Here is a 20,067-nt window from a genome sequence, read left to right as displayed (position 1 = left end):
CTAAATCTAACTCAGCTGATAACTAAACCAACCCGTCCCAACTTTAAGAACCCAGTAAAATCTACTCTACTAGACATTATTCTAACAAACACCCCCCATAAATACACAGCCAGTGGGGTTTTTGCAAATGATATCAGTGACCACTGCCCTATTGCTTGTATTAGAGATACCAGGCTGAAACACTCTGATCCCTGTATAATCTCTAAGAGAAATTATAAACATTTCTCACAGCAAGCTTTTACCCTTGACTTATATCACTCTGAGTTTTTATCCACTTGCTGTTTTCTGGACCCGGTTTTAGCCCTTGCTTTTTTTCTCTTCTATTGTTACCTCTATGTCTGATAAACATGCCCCGCTTAAGAATCACAGAGTAAGAAACCGAACCAGTTCTTGGTTCTCTCCTGAATTGTCAGGTCTTTTCCTGCAAAAGAATCGGGCCTGGGCCTTGGCGAGGAAAACAGGTACTCCAGCTGATTGGCTGTTTTTTAGGCAATTGAGAAATAAATGTACTGCAGCTGTCAAAAAGGCACAATCAAATTACTTCCTTAATGCTATGACAGATTCTGCAGGAGATCCTGCAAAATTCTGGAAAACCGTTAATTCACTGAAACGGGGGAATTCTGCTGTTTCTCTTCCTAAGCAAATTACCTCAGATTCCTGTATCCTAAGTGAAAAAAATGATATTTGTGATGCTTTTAATAAGCATTTCATCTCTGCTGGTTTTTTATTTGAAAGGAAAAGTGGCCATTGTGGCACTGGCCAGTTAGTTGATTTTTCATCTTGCTTTTCAACCGTTACTCTGAAAAATGGTAACCCTGTTTTTAGTTTCCAGAAAATAACCGAAGCAGAAGTTCTAGCTGCCCTGTGTGCCATTGATACTAAGAAATCCTTAGGCGCTGACAATTTAGACCCGTTCTTACTTAAGTGTGCTGCACCTATCATTGCTGGTTCAGTGACACACATTTTTAATCTAACATTAAGCACAGGAATTATCCCTAAGGTGTGGAAAGCAGCTTTTGTTCTGCCATTACATAAGGGAGGTGACGGTAGTGATTTGGATAACTATCGACCCATCTCTAGGCTCCCTTGTCTGGCAAAGATCCTAGAATCTATAGTCAACAAACAGTTACAGTCTTTTCTTTCTGCTAACAGTATTCTTAGCACCAACCAATCTGGTTTTAGATCTAAACACAGTACCACATCGGCCACTATGCTTGTTGTAAATGATATTGCAAATGCCTTAGATGATAGAAAGCACTGTGCTGCGTTGTTTGTAGATTTGTCAAAAGCTTTTGACACTGTAGACCATGCTATCCTTTTGAGTAAGCTGTCATCTATAGGAGTGGGCACTGATGCCTGCCGATGGTTTTATGACTATCTTAAAGATAGAACTCAGGCCGTCATGGTCGACGGGGTCAAGTCTGACTCCTTACAGTTACGTAAAGGGGTGCCTCAGGGTTCAATAATTGGCCCACTATTGTTCTCACTTTATATAAACAACATTGGTGATGATGTCAAATATTGTAAATTCCATTTATATGCAGATGACACAGTGATGTACTCTATTACTCCAACAGCGGACCAAGCTTTAATGCAGTTGGAGTCTGATTTTAGGATACTACAGGGGTCTCTTTTACAGCTTAAACTTGTTTTAAACGCTAAGAAAACAAATGTCATGTTTTTTTCTAGGTCTAAACTCTCAGTTAGAAACACTTTTGTAATCACTAGCTTGGATGGTACTCAAATCAAACAGGTCTCTGCATATAAATATTTAGGGGTATGGTTAGATGATAAGCTTTCTTTTAAAAAACATGTTACTGAATTGGGAAAAAAGCTCAAATTCAAGATAGGGTTCCTTTACAGAAACAGGGCTTGTCTGTCCTTTGTAAATAGAAAACAAATTGTGCAGGCTACTTTTCTGTCTGTTTTAGATTATGGTGATATTATCTATATGCATGCATCGGCAAACACATTAAAACCACTGGATGCTATTTACCATTGTGCACTCAGGTTTATCACGGGTGATAGTTACAAAACTCATCACTGTATCCTATATCAACATGTGGGTTGGGCCTCTCTATCTGTGAGGCGAGAGCAACATGCTCTCTTGTTTATTTATAAAGCACTTCTTTTAAAACTACCTCCATATATATCATCATTCTTTTCCACTAGATATACACATTTTAAAACCAGATCACAGATGTGGATTACATTAGAGACTCCTGCGGTCTCGACAGAGTTGGGTAGGACTGCCTTTAGTTCCTTTGCGCCTTATTTATGGAACAAACTGCAGATCCAACTTAAGTTAGACACTCTGGTGTCCCTTGCCCATTTCAAAAATGTTATGGAGGATCAATATGATGTTGTCTGTGATTGTTTCTGTTGAATTGTGTCTTTGTTTTGTATGTTTGAAATGTTCTTGTCTGTATGCCTAAAACTGTACATATCAACATGTTTACACAGGGCACAGCCATAAAAGAGATCCAGGTCTCAGTCTGTTTTCCCTGTTAAAATAAAGATTTAAAAAAAACACACAAAAAAAAACACACATACACACATTTTTTACACTCACTGTCCTGACTTTCCTCTCTCTCCCTAGCTGGCGGGCAGCAAACTACAGCCAGTTCTATGGCATGTCTCTGGACGAGGGCCTGAGGTATCGCCTGGGGACACAGAGGCCCTCCAGGACCATCATGAGCATGAACGAGATGCAGGTGAGAAGACCTGTCTGCTGGGTAGGGCAAGGGTGGGATAGGGGGCAGGTTGAGGCTGGGTGAGGCTGGGTGATTCATGGGATGGATCTCCAATGCCATGGCACCCTGTTCTCTATAAAGTGACTACTTTTGATGAGGGCCCATGTAAGGGACCATAGGGCGCACTGCTGTATGTAGGGAATAGGGTGCCAATTGGGATGCAGACATGGTGTCGCGGCCTGTTTTTCACTTTATCAAACCTATGTAAACCTGAGAAGAATCTGAAAAAAAAGTGTGTGCATCAAAAGGGACCTATAATATAACATTTTATTTAAAGATTCTGCTTGCCTGCCCTGTATCATTACCAGCTATGGCTACCAGGCAGAGTCTGGTATTGATCTGTTGATAATAATCTCGGAAGCCTCCCCTCTGCTATGTGTTGTCTTTAACTCTGTTTACATTCTAACCAGACAGATTATGTAAGAGCCAATCTAATCAACACAGAGGGGATTGGGAGGATAAAGGTGGAGGATGGGGTAGAGGATAGAGGTGGAGGATGGGGTAGAGGATAGAGGTGGAGGATGGGGTAGAGGATAGAGGTGGAGGATGGGGTAGAGGATAGAGGTGGAGGATGGGGTAGAGGATAGAGGTGGAGGATGGGGTAGAGGATAGAGGTGGAGGATGGGGTAGAGGATAGAGGATGGTGGAGGATGGGGTAGAGGATAGAGGTGGAGGATGGGGTAGAGGATAGAGGTGGAGGATGGGGTAGAGGATAGGGGTGGAGGATGGGGTAGAGGATAGAGGTGGAGGATGGGGTAGAGGATAGAGGTGGAGGATGGGGTAGAGGATAGAGGTGGAGGATGGGGTAGAGGATAGAGGTGGAGGATGGGGTAGAGGATAGAGGTGGAGGATGGGGTAGAGGATAGAGGATGGTGGAGGATGGGGTAGAGGATAGAGGTGGAGGATGGGGTAGAGGATAGAGGATGGTGGAGGATGGGGTAGAGGATAGGGGTAGAGGATAGAGGTGGAGGATGGGGTAGAGGATAGAGGTGGAGGATGGGGTAGAGGATAGAGGTGGAGGATGGGGTAGAGGATAGAGGTGGAGGATGGGGTAGAGGATAGAGGTGGAGGATGGGGTAGAGGATAGAGGTGGAGGATGGGGTAGAGGATAGAGGTGGAGGATGGGGTAGAGGATAGAGGTGGAGGATGGGGTAGAGGATAGAGGTGGAGGATGGGGTAGAGGATAGAGGTGGAGGATGGGGTAGAGGATAGAGGTGGAGGATGGGGTAGAGGATAGAGGTGGAGGATGGGGTAGAGGATAGAGGTGGAGGATGGGGTAGAGGTTAGAGGTGGAGGATGGGGTAGAGGATAGAGGTGGAGGATGGGGTAGAGGATAGAGGTGGAGAGGATGGGGTAGAGGATAGAGGTGGAGAGGATGGGGTAGAGGATAGAGGTGGAGAGGATGGGGTAGAGGATAGAGGTGGAGAGGATGGGGTAGAGGATAGAGGTGGAGAGGATGGGGTAGAGGATAGAGGTGGAGAGGATGGGGTAGAGGATAGAGGTGGAGGATGAGGATAGAGGTGGAGGATGAGGATAGAGGTGGAGGATGGGGTAGAGGATAGAGGTGGAGGATGGGGTAGAGGATAGAGGTGGAGGATGGGGTAGAGGATAGAGGTGGAGGATGGGGTAGAGGATAGAGGTGGAGGATGGGGTAGAGGGTAGAGGTGGAGGATGGGGTAGAGGATAGAGGTGGAGGGGATGGGGTAGAGGATAGAGGTGGAGAGGATGGGGTAGAGGATAGAGGTGGAGAGGATGGGGTAGAGGATAGAGGTGGAGAGGATGGGGTAGAGGATAGAGGTGGAGAGGATGGGGTAGAGGATAGAGGTGGAGAGGATGGGGTAGAGGATAGAGGTGGAGGATGGGGTAGAGGATAGAGGTGGAGGATGGGGTAGAGGATAGAGGTGGAGGATGGGGTAGAGGATAGAGGTGGAGGATGGGGTAGAGGATGGAGGTGGAGGATGGGGTAGAGGATAGAGATTGAGGATGGGGTAGAGGATAGAGATGGGTGATGGGGTAGAGTCATTTTAGACAACACAACAGACTGGCCCTCCCCTCTCCGTGCTACCCTTCCCAATCCCTGTCCCCACCCTACATCCTCCAGACCAAACTCCCCCACCCCCTCCTCCTGTCAACTCCACTCTCTATAACCCCTCCCCACACCCTCCTCCCTTCAATCCACTCTCTCCAACCCCCCACTCCCCCACCCCCTCTTCCCTTCAACTCCACTCTCTCCAACCCCCCACTCCCCCACTGCCTCCTCCCTTCAACTCTATTCTCTCCAACCCACCACTCCCTCATCCACCTGTCCCTCTCCTCCCAACATGCCCCTACCTGTACCTGGAGACAGATCTAAGCAGGAGAGCTTATTCATAAATCTCTCGATCTGTTCTGTCTGTCTCCCAGCTAAGTCCCCGCATGTCTAACAGTCTTTATACTGGGTAATGGACAGGCCCAGTCCTAACTGAGGCCTGGGGAGTTGCAGCCACACACGCATGCACAGGCAGAACTGTCTCCAATTTCTTACAGCCCTTATCTCTAAACACATCAGTACTGTGCTCTCACCTCCAAGCTGTCAGTCACTCCATGGTATGGTTTGGACTTTGACCTTCTACAGTGTTCACACACACACACACACACACACACACACACACACACACACACACACACACACACACACACACACACACACACACACACACACGCACTCGTATATTTTCTATCAGGTGTTTGTCTGGGGAGAATAGTTGAGATATTAACAGGAGGAATGTGAGAAGGCCGTACCAGCAGGTGTGGTTTGTCTAAACGGAGCTAGAGTTCCATGCATAATGCTCTAATTCTACATACAGTTGAAGTCGGAAGTTTACATACACTTAGATTTGAGTCATTAAAGCTTGTTTTTCAACCACTCCACACATTTCTTCTTAACAAACTATAGTTTTGGCAAGTCGGTTAGGACATCTACTTTGTGCATGACACAAGTAATTTTTCCAACAATTGTTTACAGACAGATTATTTCACTTATAATTCACTGTATCACAATTTCAGTGGGTCAGAAGTTTACATACACTAACTTGACTGTGCCTTTAAACAGCTTGGAAAATTCCAGAAAATGATGTCATGGCTTTAGAAGTTTCTGATAGGCTAATTGACATCATTTGAATAAATTGGAGCCGTACCTGTGGATGTATTCAGGGCCTACCTTCAAACTCAGTGCCTCTTTGCTTGACATCATGGGAAAATCAACAAGTCTGGTTCATCCTCGGGAGCAATTTCCAAATGCATGAAGGGCCACGTTCATCTGTACAAACAATAGTAAGCAAGTATAAACACCATGGGACCACACAGCCGTCATACCGCTCAGGAAGGAGACGCGTTCTGTCTCCTAGAGATGAATGTACTTCGGTGCGAAAATCCCAGAACAACAGCAAAGGGCCTTGTGAAGATGCTGGAGGAAACAGGTACAAAAGTATCAATATCCACAGTAAAACGAGTCCTATGTTGACATAACCTGAAAGGCCGCTCAGCAAGGAAGAAGCCACGGCTCCAAAACCGCCATAAAAAAGCCAGACTATGGTTTGCAACTGCACATGGGGACAAAGATCGTACTTTTTAGAGAAATGTCCTCAGGTCTGATGAAACAAAAATAGAACTGTTTGGCCATAATGACCATCGTTATGTTTGGAGGAAAAAGGGGGAGGCTTGCAAGCTGAAGAACACCATTCCAACCGTGAAGCACGGGGGTGGTAGCATCATGTTGTGGGGGTGCTTTGCTGCAGGAGGGACTGGTGCACTTTACAAAATAGTTGGCATCATGAGGAAGGAAAATTATGTAGATATATTGAAGCAAACATCTCAAGACATCAGTCAGGAAGTTAAAGCTTGGTCGCAAATGGGTCTTCCAAACGGACAATGACCCCAAGCAAACTTGCAAGCAAAGTTGTGGCAAAATGGCTTAAAGACAACAAAGTCAATATATTGGAGTTGGCATCACAAAGCCCTGACCTCAATCCTATAGAAAATGTGTGGGAAGAACTGAAAAAGCTTGTGCGAGCAAGGAGGCCTACAAACCTGACTCAGTTACACCAGCTCTGTCAGGAGGAATGGGCCAATATTCACTCAACTTATTGTGGGAAGCTTGTGGAAGGCTACCCGACACGTTTGACCCAAGTTAAACAATTTAAAGGCAATGCTACCAAATACTAATTGAGTGCATGTAAACTTCTGACCCACTGGGAATGTGATGAAAGAAATAAAAGCTGAAATAAATTCTCTCTACTATTATTCTGACATTTCACATTCTTAAAATAAGTGGTTATCCTAACTGACCTAAGACAAGGAATCTTTTCTCGGATTCAATGTCAGGAATTGTGAAAAACTGAGCTTAAATGTATTTGGCTAAGGTGTATGTAAACTTCCGACTTCAACTTTACCTGCAGGGTTAAGCATGCCTCCCACCTCCATACCTGGCCTGTCTCCGTCCCATTGTATAGTGCTCTAATTTTGACTAGGGTCCATAGGGCTCCATAGGGCCCCATAGGGCTATGGGGGAAAAGTAGTGAACTATGTAGGGAACAACGTCAGAAACTGATATTAGGCCAAATAGTCCTAATCGTCTGTGAATCAGTCATCTCTACCGGAATAACTTAACAGACTTTTGCTAATGATTTGCGTGTGATACACAGTCATCTTATTGTATTTACATTCATGAAAGTCCTATTGTGTCACGATTGTCATAAGGAGAGGACCAAAACGCAGCGGGAATATGTACACTCATCTTCTTTATTATGGACAAAGAAGGAAAAACCCAAAACAAACACGTATACAAAATACAACGACGAATAACAGGCCGGTAAGGCACAAAGCTATACACAGCACAATTTCCCACAAACTAACAGGTGAAAACAGGCGACCTAAGTATGACTCTCAATCAGCAACAACGATGTACAGCTGTTCCTGATTGAGAATCATACCAGGCCAACACAGAAATACAAAACTAGAACAGCCCCTTAGAAATACAAACACAAGAACATACCCAACACCCCGGAACACATAAATCAAATACCCCTCTACAATACACACACACACACACCCCGAACCACCTAAATCAACTACCCCCTCTACATCGACACTTACACCAATAAACCCCAGAAACACTCTACACAAAATATCCCTCTATCTAAACACATACACAAAACCAAGAAAACAAATACCCTCTGCCACGTCCTGACCAAACTACAATAAGAAATAGACCCCTTTACTGGTCAGGACGTGACATATTGTGGCTAATTAATCACCATGCGCTGAGCGCGCTCCACACAAAAGCATCATTAGGAAGTTGTTGTTGTTGGTTTGTGTAGGGAACAACTATGTTGTTGTTGGTTTGTCAGCCTCCTCTTGTTGTTGGTTTGTCAGCCTCCTCTTGCTGTTGGTTTGTCAGCCTCCTCTTGTTGTTGGTTTGTCAGCCTCCTCTTGCTGTTGGTTTGTCAGCCTCCTCTTGTTGTTGGCTTGTCAGCCTCCTCTTGTTGTTGGCTTGTCAGCCTCCTCTTGTTGTTGGCTTGTCAGCCTCCTCTTGTTGTTGGCTTGTCAGCCTCCTCTTGTTGTTGGCTTGTCAGCCTCCTCTTGTTGTTGGTTTGTCAGCCTCCTCTTGTTGTTGGCTTGTCAGCCTCCTCTTGTTGTTGGCTTGTCAGTCTCCTCTTGTTGTTGGTTTGTCAGCCTCCTCTTGCTGTTGGTTTGTCAGCCTCCTCTTGCTGTTGGTTTGTCAGCCTCCTCTTGTTGTTGGTTTGTCAGCCTCCTCTTGCTGTTGGTTTGTCAGCCTCCTCTTGTTGTTGGCTTGTCAGCCTCCTCTTGTTGTTGGCTTGTCAGCCTCCTCTTGTTGTTGGTTTGTCAGCCTCCTCTTGTTGTTGGCTTGTCAGCCTCCTCTTGTTGTTGGCTTGTCAGCCTCCTCTTGTTGTTGGTTTGTCAGCCTCCTCTTGTTGTTGGCTTGTCAGCCTCCTCTTGTTGTTGGCTTGTCAGCCTCCTCTTGTTGTTGGCTTGTCAGCCTCCTCTTGTTGTTGGTTTGTCAGCCTCCTCTTGCTGTTGGTTTGTCAGCCTCCTCTTGTTGTTGGTTTGTCAGCCTCCTCTTGCTGTTGGTTTGTCAGCCTCCTCTTGTTGTTGGTTTGTCAGCCTCCTCTTGTTGTTGGTTTGTCAGCCTCCTCTTGCTGTTGGTTTGTCAGCCTCCTCTTGTTGTTGGCTTGTCAGCCTCCTCTTGTTGTTGGCTTGTCAGCCTCCTCTTGTTGTTGGCTTGTCAGCCTCCTCTTGTTGTTGGTTTGTCAGCCTCCTCTTGCTGTTGGTTTGTCAGCCTCCTCTTGCTGTTGGTTTGTCAGCCTCCTCTTGTTGTTGGTTTGTCAGCCTCCTCTTGTTGTTGGTTTGTCAGCCTCCTCTTGCTGTTGGTTTGTCAGCCTCCTTGTTGTTGGTTTGTCAGCCACCTCTTGTTATTGGTTTGTCAGCCTCCACTTGTTATTGGTTTGTCAGCCTCCACTTGTTGTTGGTTTGTCAGCCTCCACTTGTTGTTGGTTTGCCAGCCTCCTCTTGCTGTTGGTCTGTCAGCCTCCTCTTGCTGTTGGTCTGTCAGCCTCCTCTTGCTGTTGGTCTGTCAGCCTCCTGTTGCTGTTGGTCTGTCAGCCTCCTCTTGTTGTTGGTCTGTCAGCCTCCTCTTGTTGTTGGTTTGTCAGCCTCCTCTTGCTGTTGGTTTGTCAGCCTCCTCTTGCTGTTGGTTTGTCAGCCACCTCTTGTTATTGGTTTGTCAGCCTCCACTTGTTGTTGGTTTGTCAGCCTCCACTTGTTGTTGGTTTGCCAGCCTCCTCTTGCTGTTGGTCTGTCAGCCTCCTCTTGCTGTTGGTCTGTCAGCCTCCTCTTGTTGTTGGTTTGTCAGCCTCCTCTTGTTGTTGGTTTGTCAGCCTCCTCTTGTTGTTGGCTTGTCAGCCTCCTCTTGTTGTTGGTTTGTCAGCCTCCTCTTGTTGTTGGTTTGTCAGTCTCTTACCGTCTGGCCGCTGGAACACCTACTGTAGGTTTTGTGAGTAATAATTAATTGTATTTATATACTTATATATATATATTTATATAGGTGGTCAAGTATATTGAAACAGGATTGAAACTGCACATTAGTTAATTCCTGTTTTTCCTCCTCCTTGCTATCCCCATGCTCAGCTGAATATGGACCCTCAGAATGACCGTCTGCCTCAGTACTTCAACGCAGCAGAGAAGTGGCCTGGAAAGATCCATGAACCTCTGGACCAGGGCAACTGCGCTGCCTCCTGGGCCTTCTCCACTGCAGGTGAGACACAAATTGCTAGTAAAATACTAGCAGAATACTGGCAAAATGCAAGTAAAGACAGGCAAAATATTGACAAAGTACTAGTAAAATACTGGCAAAAGGCTGGCAAAATGCTGGTAGAATACTGGTAAAATGCTGGTATTTTGGTGAATTACTGGAATTTTTGTAAAGTACTGGTAAATGTGGGTAAAGAAAATGTATCAATATTGCAAAATACTGGAAAGATGCTGGTAAAATGGTCATAAAAGGACTTATTTGAAGTTCCATCTCATTCCCACAGAACATTTCTTAGGACATTTCACAGAATTTATTTAAAAACATTCTCTTTCTTTCTATCTCTCTTTCCCTTGCTCAGCGGTTGCATCGGATCGAATCTCCATCCAGTCGATGGGTCACATGACCCCTCAGTTGTCGCCCCAGAACCTCATTTCCTGTGACACGCGCAACCAAGGGGGCTGTGCTGGAGGACGTATCGACGGAGCCTGGTGGTACCTGAGACGCAGAGGGTAGGACATATTTCACTGTGACACCAGGCACAATATTTTTTCATGATAAAATTAAGGGTCAGTTTTTGTTTTTTTAGCTGTGAATTAATGATTTATTGAATACGCTATGTTCTCTATCTCTCATCATCTATCTGTCTCCATCTCTCTCTCTCTCACTCTCTCTCTTAGTGTGGTGACAGAGGAGTGCTACCCGTTCTCTGCCCCCCAGCAGACGCCAGCGGAGGTGGGCCGCTGTATGATGCAGAGTCGCTCTGTGGGCCGAGGGAAGAGACAGGCTACTGCACGCTGCCCCAGCACACACACCTACCACAATGACATCTACCAGTCTACACCTCCCTACAGGCTCTCATCAAACGTATGTACACACACACGCACGCACGCACACACACACACACACACACACACTATTACCACCATCAAAACATCTCCTGTCCAACACCTCTCCACGGGATGTGTACCTCTGACATCAGTTTATCACCGCTTGCAAAACATACTCTGTAATCCTCCATAAACATGGTAAGGTAGGTTGCATGAGCTCTGTACACACCTGGCTGAATTCCTCACACTACATTAGCCCATAATCTTTCTCACGTATTTGTGTTAATGTGTTTTCTCTACCGTCGAGAAAGTACAGAAGTCTCCATTTGCTGACTCATAAATGAATTCCTTGTGAAGGATGCAGGCCTTTCTTTTTCCATGTGGCAGAAAGAGAGAGAACAAAGGTGTAGATAGTAAGTGGTAGGCTAAAGTTGGATAATATCTAGGCAACATCAGTCATCAACATCACTCACCTGTAGGGCCTATTTTCCGGTTTACACTTGAACGCGCCAGATTTCTCAAAGACAGAGTGGGTAGCAGCAGGGAATGTTACTGGAGTGAGCTACAGTAGATCAACTGGAAAGCCTGTATCTATTACAGTATGTAATAGATACAGTTGGGACACAATAGATACTATTGGGACACCATCCTATAGACCCTGGTCAAAAGTAGTGCACTATGTAGGGAATAGGGTGCCATTAAGGAGGCAGACTAACTGTTTCCAGAGTACATGTGCACTTAGAGAACCCACATGTGTTATATACTAATCAAAGTAGATCCACTGAGCTACAGCTTACAGTGGGGGAAAAAATGATTTGATCCCCTGCTGATTTTGGACGTCTGCCCACTGACAAAGAAATGATCAGTCTATAATTTTAATGGTAGGTTTATTTGAACAGTGAGAGACAGAATAAAATAAAAAAAATCCAGAAAAACGCATGTCAGAAATGTTATAAATTGATTTGTATTTTAATGAGGGAAATAAGTATTTGACCCCCTCTCAATCAGAAAGATTTCTGGCTCCCAGGTGTCTTTTATACAGGTAATGAGCTGAGATTAGGAGCACACTCTTAAAGGGAGTGCTCCTAATCTCAGTTTGTTACCTGTATAAAAGACACCTGTCCACAGAAGCAATCAATCAATCAGATTCCAAACTCTCCACCATGGCCAAGACCAAAGAGCTCTCCAAGGATGTCAGGGACAAGATTGTAGACCTTCACAAGGCTGGAATGGGCTACAAGTCCATCGCCAAGCAGCCTGTTGAGAAGGTGACAACAGTTGGTGCGATTATTCGCAAATGGAAGAAACACAAAAGAACTGTCAATATCCCTCGGCCTGGGGCTCCATGCAAGATCTCACCTCGTGGAGTTGCAATGATCATGAGAATGGTGAGGAATCAGCCCAGAACTACATTGTCAATGATCTCAAGGCAGCTGGGACCATAGTCACCAAGAAAACAATTGGTAACAGACTACGCCGTGAAGGACTGAAATCCTGCAGCGCCCGCAAGGTCCCCCTGCTCAAGAATACACATACATGCCCGTCTGAAGTTTGCCAATGAACATCTGAATGACTCAGAGGACAACTGGGTGAAAGTGTGATGATCAGATGAGACCAAAATGGAGCTCTTTGACATCAACTCAACTCGCTGTGTTTGGAGGAGGAGGAATGCTGCCTATGACCCCAAGAACATCATCCCCACCGTCAAACATGGAGATGGAAACATTATGCTTTGGGGGTGTTTTTCTGCTAAGGGGACAGGACAACTTCACCGCATCAAAGGGACGATGGACGGGGCCATGTACCGTCAAATCTTGGGTGAGAACCTCCTTCCCTCAGCCAGGGCATTGAAAATGGGTCGTGGATGGGTATTCCAGCCTGACAATGACCCAAAACACACGGCCAAGGCAACAAAGGTGTGGCTGAAGAAGAAGCACATTAAGGTCCTGGAGTGGCCTAGCCAGTCTCCAGACCTGAATCCCATAGAAAATCTGTGGAGGGAGCTGAAGGTTCGAGTTGCCAAACGTCAGCCTCGAAACCTTAATGACTTGGAGAAGATCTGCAAAGAGGTGTGGGACAAAATCCCTCCTGAGATGTGTGCAAACCTGGTGGCCAACTACAAGAAACGTCTGACCTCTGTGATTGCCAACAAGGGTTTTGCCACCAAGTACTAAGTCATGTTTTGCAGAGGGGTCAAATACTTATTTCCCTCATTAAAATGCAAATCATTTTATAACATTTTGACATGCGTTTTTCTGGATTTTTTTGTTGTTATTCTGTCTCTCACTGTTCAAATGAACCTACTATTAAAATTATAGACTGATCATTTCTTTGTCAGTGGGCAAACGTACAAAATCAGCAGGGGATCAAATACTGTTTTCCCCCACTGTACCTGTGGTTTATTACCTCTCACATCAATCATTCTAAATTATGCCTAATGTTGAAAATCATTACAGCATATTTATCTGTCTCTATAACCTCTCAAGTCACTGAGAGATGTACTGTATTATCTACAGATTTATGTTGATATCCCCTCCACTTTGTCTCTTTCATCTAATTACAGATCTGTCCATATCTTTCCTTTCATCTAATCACAGTTCTGTCCATCTCTCGCTTCTTCACAGGAGAAGGAGATCATGAAGGAGATTATGGATAATGGCCCAGTGCAAGGTAGGATGATCTAGTGATGATGACTTACTGTGTGTGCGCGTGCATGCAATTGCCATCGGCAATTGTAAAATGATGAGATACTGGAACCATATGTGATGCTGTAGTGCTCAAAGCCATCTCTTGGATTTCTGAATGAATACAAACGGGCAAGACAGCCTTGGCTTCTGCTTAAGGAGGAGAATTGGGTATGAGAGGATGTGTATCAGATGTTTGGCTATAACTCTGATTTATCATGCCATTGTTGGACATTGTTGGACTAGTATTCAGGAGGTGTAGTGACTTTGTACAGGGTATGTAATGTGGTGAACATGCCAGAGACCTAAAAAACATTGTCAGCCACCAGAGGTTTTAGCTTAGAGGGATAGCTTAGGCAGCTCAATTGAGGCATCTCAATTGACCCAAGCTCAAACCCCAGTGATTAGGACTGTTTATAGTGTAGCTTCCAACCCAGCCCTTAGTTCATACACCTTGATATGTAGACTTCTCACCTTCGCCCTAATGATTTTCTTATGATTTGTGGACAATGTCCTAAGATACAATTACTTTGGACACAAATGTGTCACCTGGAAAACACCTGGCTGGAAATAGTTAACGTCACCAAGCATCTGCTAGTATTCATAAACAGACATACAGTGAAGGAAAAAAGTATTTGATCCCCACACAGGCTTGTAACTCTAATGAACTTATCTTCTACAGCAGAGGAAACTCCAGGTCTTCTTTTCTTGTGTTGGTCCTCATGAGAGCCAGTTTCATCATAGCACTTGATGGTTTTTGCGACTGCAATTGAAAAAACTTTCGAAGTTCATGAAATATTCCAGATTTACTGACCTTCATGTCTTAAAGTAATGAAGGACTGTCATTATTTCAGCTGTTTTTCTACCAAATAGGGCTATCTTCTGTCACAACACAACTGATTGGCTGAAACGCATTAAGAAGGAAAGAAATTCCACAAATGTGCTTTTAACAAGGCACACCTGTTAATTCAAATGCATTCCAAAAGAAGTTGGTTGAGAGAATGCCAAGAATGTGCAAAGCTGTCATTAAGGCAAAGGGTGGCTACTTTGAAGGATCTCAAATATCAAATATATTTTGATTTGTTTCACACCTTTTTGGTTACTACATGATTCCATATGTGTTATTTCATAGTTTTGATGTCTTAACTATTATTCTACAATGTAGAAAATAGTAAAAAATAAAGAAAAACCCTTGAATGAGTACATTTACATTTACATTTAAGTCATTTAGCAGACGCTCTTATCCAGAGCGACTTACAAAATGGTGCATTCACCTTATGATATCCAGTGGAACAACCACTTTACAATAGTGCATCTAAATATTTTAAGGGGGGGGGTAAGAAGGATTACTTTATCCTATCCTAGGTATTCCTTAAAGAGGTGGGGTTTCAGGTGTCTCCGGAAGGTGGTGATTGACTCCGCTGTCCTGGCGTCGTGAGGGAGCTTGTTCCACCATTGGGGTGCCAGAGCAGCGAACAGTTTTGACTGGGCTGAGCGGGAACTGTGCTTCCTCAGAGGTAGGGGGGCCAGCAGGCCAGTGGTGGATGAACGCAGTGCCCTTGTTTGGGTGTAGGGCCTGATCAGAGCCTGAAGGTATGGAGGTGCCGTTCCCTTCACAGCTCCGTAGGCAAGCACCATGGTCTTGTAGCGGATGCGAGCTTCAACTGGAAGCCAGTGGAGAGAGCGGAGGAGCGGGGTGACGTGAGAGAACTTGGGAAGGTTGAACACCAGACGGGCTGCGGCGTTCTGGATGAGTTGTAGGGGTTTAATGGCACAGGCAGGGAGCCCAGCCAACAGCGAGTTGCAGTAATCCAGACGGGAGATGACAAGTGCCTGGATTAGGACCTGCGCCGCTTCCTGTGTGAGGCAGGGTCGTACTCTGCGAATGTTGTAGAGCATGAACCTACAGGATCGGGTCACCGCCTTGATGTTAGTGGAGAACGACAGGGTGTTGTCCAGGATCACGCCAAGGTTCTTAGCACTCTGGGAGGAGGACACAAGGGAGTTGTCAACCGTGATGGCGAGATCATGGAACGGGCAGTCCTTCCCCGGGAGGAAGAGCAGCTCCGTCTTGCCGAGGTTCAGCTTGAGCTGGTGATCCGTCATCCACACTGATATGTCTGACAGACATGCAGAGATGCAAAGGAGAAGATTAAGGAGAAGATGGAAAGGAGAAGATTAATTGTGTGTCGTCTGCATAGCAATGATAGGAGAGACCATGTGAGGATATGAGTAGGTGTGCCCAAACTTTTGACTGGTACTGTATATATATTTTTCAATCCATTTTAGAATAAGGCTGTAATTGGCAACTTTATATTTGTAGTAGAGCTGTGCCATATGGAGAAAAAAATGCCTGTCGCAATAAATTGCCTAAAATAATGCAATAATCATAAACTATTGTGCACATTAATGTATTTTTTTAATGATCCTTTCAACTACTACTACTAGATTGATGCTTGTAGCCAATCACCAATATTAGCAAACTTATTTCATTTCAAAATTCACATTTCTCTAGTATAGGCTACTTATCGTAATAAACGATATCAGCAAAATGCCTGCGATGAGTGATCGGCATGGTCGGTGTTGTCAAGGTGTGGGTGTAGCTGGTGCATTGGAAGTCAGGCGCAGGAGAGCAGAGATGAGTGGACAAGGCACTTTACTGAGGCAATATATGAATAGAACGCAACGGCATCACAACAACAAATGCCCTCAGAACAAGTGAGGCAGCACTAAGTACAAAAATAACAAAGTACAAAGTACAGGCTGTCAAAAAGCACGGGTGTAAAATACAACCCGGCGCAAACCAGCCGGAAGAGTGCCAACCTGACAATAAACAATTACGCACACAGACATGGGGGGAACAGAGGGTTAAATACACGGCAAGTAATGAGGGCAATGTAAACCAGGTGTGTGGGAAAACAAGACAAAACAAATGGAAAATGAAAAGTGGATCAGCGATGGCTAGAAGACCGGTGACGTCGACCGCCGAACGCCGCCCAAACAAGGAGAGGAACCGACTTCGGCGGATTTCGTGATAGGTGTCAATAATTTTAGATTCATCGTCCCAGCTCTAATTCGTAGTCAACTTCATTGTGAAGTTATTGGCGGTCACAGAGAGACAGATAAACATCTTGATTCTACATTTAGCAGAGATCTTCTGTGTATAATGTAGAGAAAAACACATCTAACGAAGTAATGAGCTGTTTGATGAGTGGTCTGAGGCAGTCGATAAATAACAAGCGTTTTAAAGTGCAACTTTAGTAACAATGGTTTTGGGAAAAAGCTTGGAGATTTAACGATACTTCTACAAAGGTTTGAACGATTAACTTAGCCTTAAGATGGTTTTGGGAAACCAGGCCTAGATTGGTTACCTTTGAACTACAGTGATGCTTTCTGGGATAATAGTAAAGTTGATTAATCTATGTTTTTAACAATATTGAAGCATGAACTAAGGGCCTTTAGTTGGTCTTTTTATAACCATCTGAGAAGCTATAGATTTCTCTGCCTGTATAAAGTGTGTTTCTGTGTTTCCAGTTCATCTAGCTTGTGTTTTTCTTCCTGTGTATCCTGCAGCCATCCTGGAGGTCCATGAGGACTTCTTCGTCTATAAGAGTGGGATCTATAAACACACAGACGTCAGCTTCACCAAACCGCCACACTACCGCAAACACAACACACACTCCGTCAGGATCACAGGGTAAGGCTGTCAATCTTCTGCCGTCTGTTATAGCTTTGTGTTGTCTTCTATCCGTTGTTCTGAGATTACATTTCAATCGACAGTCAGTATGTGGGAGGCAGTATGGGAAGAAAATGCTGGTATTACTGTGGATGTCTTGTGTTCAGTCTTCACCTTCCTCAAATGTTATTGTAGGCTAAATGCATTCAATATATCTTATCAAATGTTCCATAATTCATATCTAAGGCAAGGATTCAATACAAGGTGGATTATAGTGCAGCACACTATACAGGTGACAATGCAGCTGATGTGTAAATTACCTTTACAGTCTGTTATAGTGCACTGTGCTATAATTCACCTTGCATTGAATTCCGGCCTAAGTCTACCAACAATAGCAAACCTCAGTATACTTGTTTGCATTTGCCAAGTTATCAAATGATGAAAGCATCTTCATGTATACAGTCCCAGACCGCATGCTACAACAGGTGTGTTATGTTCTCCAGTGTGCTAAAGAGAGATGTCCTCCCTCCCCTTCTGTCTGTCGCTCCTTCTGTCGGAGACACACCTTGGCTCCAGTCCTCTATTCCCCAGACAAGCCCCTTAGTTACCACGGAGACCACAAAAATGCAGGCAGCACTACACACCTGGATCACCTCCCCACCCCTCCCCGTCATGCCCCTATCACCCAACCCCCACCCCTCTGTCTCCCTCTGGGAGTAGAATGAACTAGTCCCTAGACACGGATCTAAGGTCAATGTTGATGTTTGGCGGTTAATAGATTAGGTTAGGTTTTGGGGAGGGTAAGCTGATCCAAGATCTGTGCCTAAGGGCAACTTCTATGAAGAGCGCACATTTCCTCCCAGACAGTATTCTCTCCATCTCCCCTCCCCCACCTTTTACCCCCAACACCCCATCCCGGCCAAATACTCACATTATAGTTTAGTCTGAGTGCCTAGGTATTTGTTTTCTACTGTTTGTCTGGACTGTCTATTCTAGGCATTACAACCCTTATGACTAGAATGAGGAAAGACATGTGTTATGAACACCCTTTCCTCTTGTAAAGAGCCATTTCATGTGTTTTTCTCCAGCTGGTTTTTAAATGTCAATGACATGCTATACTTTCCTACCAGGAAATGATCACCATCTGAGTCTGTTAGCTACCGGTGGAATTTTTGGCTTGTGTGTGTGCATGCGCAGGAGTGTGTGTGTGTGTGTGTGTGTGTGTGTGTGTGTGTGTGTGTGTGTGTGTGTGTGTGTGTGTGTGTGTGTGTGTGTGTGTGTGTGTGTGTGTGTGTGTGTGTGTGTGTGTGTGTGTGTGTGCTCCAGCATTGTGCAATGCTAAAGCCACATAATAAAAACTGGAGTTGGAGGGTTTGTTGTCTTTGGCTTGAACAATGCAGTCAGTTGAATAAAAAGGAGCTCTGAACAGAGCTGCTGAGAGCCGTCATGGAGGCAGTTTCTCTAACTCTTATCTGATCGGACATTGATCAAGAAAAACAGAGGAGGGGGATCCACTTCCTGCCCCGTCCTGCTGCCTTTGTTTGGGTCTCCATGTGATATTGTGTCATTTAACTTTTAGTAATGTGTGTATTTGTCAGTGTGTATTTCTACCTGCATTATTGTGGTATAATTCATAGCCATGTCTGAAGACTTTATTTACCTATACCTGGTTTGTCTCTGACATCAAGTGAGTGCTCTGTTTGCTTGGTTGTTTGTGAGTATATATCTCACATGGATGTTATAAATGCAGTATATTAGATTATCTAGATTCGGGCAGCAGGTTGATTTTTTTTCTTGAGTGGATGGTCGGGTGGTAAGAACATAATTACAAATAATTTATAGACTGCAAATTGACCACAAAAAGCCCAAACATATATAATATCTGACTAAAACATAGCAGTTTCAAACCTTGCTTTCATTTGTATACAAATCAAATCAAAGTTTATTTGTCATGTGCGCTGAATACAACAGGTGTAGACCTTACAGTGAAATGCATACTTACAGGCTCTAACCAATAGTGCAAAAAAGGTATTAGGTGAACAACAGGTAAGTAAAGAAATAAAACAACAGTAAAAAGACAGGCTATATACAGTAGCGAGGCTATAAAAGTAGCGAGGCTACATACATACACCGGTTAGACTGATTGAGGTAGTATGTACATGTAGATATGGTTGAAGTGACTATGCATATATGATAAAAGAGGGGTTGGCGGGTGGTGGGTGGCTGGACACAATGCAGATAGCCCGGTTAGCCAATGTGTGGGATCACTGGTTGGTTGGGCCAGTTGAGGTAGTATGTACATGAATGTATTGTTAAAGTGACTATGCATATATGATAAACAGAGAGTAGCAGCAGCGTAAAAAGAGGGGTTTGGGGAGGGGCACACAATGCAAATAGTCCGGGTAGCCATTTGATTACCTGTTCAGGAGTCTTAAAACTGTTGAGAAGCCTTTTTGTCCTAGACTTGGCACTCTGGTACTGCTCGCCATGCGGTAGTAGAGAGAACATTCTATGACTCGGGTGGCTGGGGTCTTTGACAAATGTTAGGGCTTTCCTCTGACACCGCCTGGTGTAGAGGTCCTGGATGGCAGGCAGCTTAGCCCCAGTGATGTACTGGGCCGTACGCACTACCCTCTGTAGTGCCTTGCGGTCAGAAGCTGAACAATTGCCGTACCAGGCAGTGATGCAACCAGTCAGGATGCTCTCGATGTTGCAGCTGTAGAACCTTTTGAGGATCTCAGGACCCATGCCAAATCTTTTTAGTTTCCTGAGGGGGAATAGGCTTTGTCATGCCCTCTTCATGACTGTCTTGGTGTGT

At 44.7% G+C, this 20,067-nt stretch overlaps 1 protein-coding gene across 2 annotated transcripts in view; it reads left to right on the top strand.

Annotated features, from left to right (window-relative positions):
- Positions 1–20,067, top strand: part of tinagl1 (tubulointerstitial nephritis antigen-like 1) — a 62,821-nt gene that overhangs the window by 35,825 nt on the left and 6,929 nt on the right. For both annotated transcript variants that reach the window (XM_014178417.2, XM_014178418.2), the window contains exons 5-10: positions 2,600–2,714; positions 9,939–10,065; positions 10,421–10,571; positions 10,740–10,926; positions 13,514–13,559; positions 17,147–17,270. In XM_014178417.2, the coding sequence (XP_014033892.1) occupies positions 2,600–2,714; positions 9,939–10,065; positions 10,421–10,571; positions 10,740–10,926; positions 13,514–13,559; positions 17,147–17,270 (750 nt within the window). The remainder of the gene's footprint in view (positions 1–2,599; positions 2,715–9,938; positions 10,066–10,420; positions 10,572–10,739; positions 10,927–13,513; positions 13,560–17,146; positions 17,271–20,067) is intronic.

The sequence above is a fragment of the Salmo salar genome, chromosome ssa27 (assembly GCF_905237065.1).
Source record: "Salmo salar chromosome ssa27, Ssal_v3.1, whole genome shotgun sequence".
Taxonomy (NCBI): Eukaryota; Metazoa; Chordata; class Actinopteri; order Salmoniformes; family Salmonidae; genus Salmo; species Salmo salar.
This window is presented reverse-complemented; position numbering and strand designations above follow the sequence as displayed.